Raw genomic sequence first — 3717 nt, 5'->3', positions numbered from 1 at the left:
GACCCCCCCGTCGGTCACGCAGTTGGCCAAAAGCGAGGACTTTGCCCGGCTGAAGTAAGAGCTATCGCCGTGCCGCTGCTAGCGGCCTGCCAGGGCCCCGCCCGGGGCTGTGAAATCGCCGGCCTCTTGGGAGAGCCGCAGAGCGGCAGCACCCCCGGGGCGCCCGCGCCTCCGCTCGGGTTGCCTCACGGCTGGTGGAAATGCACACACTGCCCAGGATTTTAGTGGGGAAAGTTCACCGGTAACGTCGTCAGCAGCGTAGAGTACTGACGGGGTGTGTGTGCACCTGGGGAAAAAAAGCTGCGCTCTCTGGTTGAGCAGGTGCAAGACATGCCCTGTGGAAACCGCAGGAAGATCTGCGGTCTGGAACGTATCTCAGAGCAACTTTTTCTCCACGTTCCCGAGTGCTTTTTGCCCCTGCTTTGCCTAGCTACTTACACTGACAGCTTGCTATCAATGGGGCGTGCCCATGAGACCATTCCTGGCCACCGGCAATTCCGAAGCAGCCCGCAGCAGTGCAGACTGCTCAGCCCAGTGGCGAGAAACATTTGAGAGGCAAAGAACACACCTGATGCAAAGCCTGTTGCTTAAGCACTATAGTCAGTCCATCAATACTACCCAAATCCCTTCAGCTCCAAGGCTTACGTACCCCTTCTGCCCTCAGCAGCTGCCTTACAGACAGAGGTTTTGCTTTTTGATCATGCTCAAGCTGCCATCCTGCCAAACTGCTACAGAATAACAGAACTGCTGCAGAATCACCTAGCTTTTTCGAAAACTCATTTGCAGCAAAACATTATGTTATCATTAATCACTCACAAGTCTACTACTTGAAAGTTTGAGAACTTAATTTGCTTGAGATTGCTGGAACTTGTTTTACTCCCCCTCTTACCAGGGAACAGCATCCTTCCTGTAGCTAAGCCACACACTGGGACACCAAATTATATATATTTTTTTTATTTCAAGTGTACAGGAGACACTAGAAAGTTCAAAAGAATAATAAGCATAAGTTTGAGATAATTTCCATTACCTACTCTCAAACTGCTTGGTAAAGAAAAACACTGTGAAACTATTCCTATGAAATGATGGATTAGCATTAATATAGGGAGAAATTTAGGTTTTAACCTGCTGTTCCATACAAACATTTTTTTTGTCAAATTCAATGGCTGATCACCAGCTTTGACTTCTTTTTTTAATCAACAGACCCCTCTAGGAAATCTGTACAGTTTCTTAGGTCTCGCAAAAAATCTTACGGTTAAGTTTTCATGTACCTTTTGTAACAGCAGGAGTACTACAGAGCTGAGCAGCAGAAGTTGACTTACAGCGCAAGAGCTCCACCGTCAGGCCATTTGCCCAGACCAGACAGCACCAGCCACGTCCTTTGTATTCGAGCAGGCCTGTTTACTCGATCAAAATACAGGTCACAGCTGCGGTCCATGCGCCCCTCGCCCCATCCCAGCTACCTGAGCAAGGGACAGCTTTGCTCAGCTTCAGTCCTGCCTGGATATGCTGCAGCTACGGCCAGCCGTAAAGTGACATTACCTGGCTGTCCCTGTGAAAGCCCCAGCCCAGGGGGAACCAGGGCTCCTGACCCCCTGCCATTCAGCACCAGTTTCCCTTGGATGGAGAAGACAGCCCTCCTTGACTGCCAGCTAAGAGCCAAACGCAGGACATTTTAGAAAGGCCAGAACGTATTTATTGACAAATAGGTGTGGGAATAGAGCACCGAGCAGGAGGCCGTCAGCGACAGTCCCTTCCTGTGCCTTGGCGGGCATCCCCAGCCCCGTGCTGCACGAAGCCCCTCTGTCCCTCACGCCTTCTTTCTCTTGCCGCCACCACCGCCGGTGCCGCTGCCCACAGGCCGCTGCTGCTGCTGTTGCCGCCGGGCTCCGCTCTTCTTGGTGCTGCGGCCAGCTCGCTGCTGCCGGCGGCCGCGCTTCCCCCGCTGCGACTGCTTCTTGCCCTTGGCGGCGGCGGCCTCGGCTTCCTCCTGGCGCAGCTGCTTGTTGACGGCCCGGGTGATGTCGAGGACCGGCCTCTTGCTGCCCATGTCCCGCAGCAGCTCCAGCTGCCGGCTGCGCTCGGCCGCCAGGTTGCCCAGCAGCGGCTCGAAGCGGCGCTTCCTGCCGCCGCTGCGGGACGGCGGCTCGGCCGGCTCCTTGGGCAGCCGGGGCTGGAAGCGGCCAAGCGAGGCGGTGGAGACGCGGGCGACGCGGGCGACGTGGCCCAGCTCCTCCCGGCTCTGGTGGCCGGTGGGGTGGAGGGGCGCGGCGGGGGCGGCGGTGCCGGTCCCGGTGCCGGCCCGGTGGGCGCGGGCCAGGTTGCGCAGGCGGTTGAGCTCGTTGCGCGCCACCCGCTCCCGCTTCTCCCGCCGCAGCCGGGCGAACTGGTCCTCCTGCGGGTCGGCGCCCTCCGGCACCTCCGCCAGCCAGGCGCGGGCCGGGTCGCCGCCCGCCCGCCGGTAGCCCCAGCGCCGCCGCCACTCCTTGGCCTGCTCGTCCCACACCAACGAGGTCCGCTTGCGGCGGCGGATGCCCTTCAGCCGCGCGAACTGCTCCCAGCGCGTCGGCGGCCGCGGCCGCGGCGGCGGCTTCTCCCGCGGCAGGCGGAAGGCCGGATCGGGCAGCCGCGCCACCAGCGGCCCCCCCGCCCCGCCGGCGCGCTCGGCCGGCAGCTCCCAGAGCCGGGCCACCAGCAGCTGCGCGTTGTCGCGGGCCAGCGCCCGCAGCAGCGCCTCCCGCCGCGGGCCGGCCCCGCGCAGCCCCGCCGCCGGCGGGGGGTTGCGGTCCACGGCCAGCAGGTTGCCCAGGTCGAACTCCAGCTCCAGCTCCTTCTCCACCGTGACGCTCCGCCGCTTCTCCGCCTCCTGCTCTTCGGCGGCCGCCAGCACCTCCTCCACCCGCACGGCCGCCATGGCGGCGGCGGACGGGCCGGGCCGCGCCGCTCCCACACGTGCCGGCAGCTCCCGCCGGTCGCCCCCGGAAGCGCAGCCAAGCCCTTCCGCCCCAGCGCGCCGGAAGAGCGGTGCCCGGGAGGCCCCGGGGCGGGCTCGGCGCACTGCCTGCCGGGAGCTGTAGTCCCGTCTGCGCCGGCCCGGGAGGGCAGCGGAGGGTGCTGGGGACCGCAGCCCCCGCCCCAGGGAGGGCCCTGGCTCCCGACAGACTCTCCCCGGGCCTTCTGCCGGCTGCTGGAGCGCCACCGCCCGTTAATGCCTCTCGGCTCCTGTCAGGGGCCGCCGGCGGCCGTGACCTACGGGCAGGCGCTTCCGATGATGCGGATGACATCCCCAGCGACCCCCCGGCGGGGGCCGCCCCGAGCGAGCGGTGCTGAGGCGGAAAGCCTGTGGGAAGAGAGTCGCTGCTGTAGGGCAGTGCCTCCAAGTGCCCGCCGCAGGACCAAAACTGAAGTAGTGTATCGCAGGACCAAAATCCCAAGTAGCGTATGGCAGCGCCGCAGGTCTTGCGGGCAGGTCTCCCCGCAGGGAAGGGAGGGGAGGAACAGCTTTGGGAAAGCAGAATCGCCGGGCAGGTGTCTCACCAGGCGTGATGATAAGCGAGGTCATCGGGCGATACTGCGTGCACCCAAAGGTCGGCTGGGTCAAAGATACCTCCGTGCTATTTTTAAACAAATGGGCTACGGAGGAATCCTTTTATAGCTACACAGCGATTTGGCTTGTACGGCCCTGACATTTTGAGCTGATCCCTGGTGCCCTAAACCCAA

General features: G+C 62.5%; 1 protein-coding gene across 1 annotated transcript; it reads right to left on the bottom strand.

The window, feature by feature from the left end:
- Positions 1-1649: 1649 nt before the first annotated feature.
- Positions 1650-3025, bottom strand: RRS1 (ribosome biogenesis regulator 1 homolog). The gene has a single exon (XM_075024339.1). The coding sequence runs from the start codon at positions 2909-2911 to the stop codon at positions 1808-1810; it is 1104 nt and encodes a 367-aa protein (XP_074880440.1). The 5' UTR covers positions 2912-3025; the 3' UTR covers positions 1650-1807.
- Between the last annotated feature and the right edge of the window lie 692 nt (positions 3026-3717).

Source organism: Buteo buteo, chromosome 3, assembly GCF_964188355.1.
Source record: "Buteo buteo chromosome 3, bButBut1.hap1.1, whole genome shotgun sequence".
NCBI classification, from domain to species: domain Eukaryota; kingdom Metazoa; phylum Chordata; class Aves; order Accipitriformes; family Accipitridae; genus Buteo; species Buteo buteo.
This window is presented reverse-complemented; position numbering and strand designations above follow the sequence as displayed.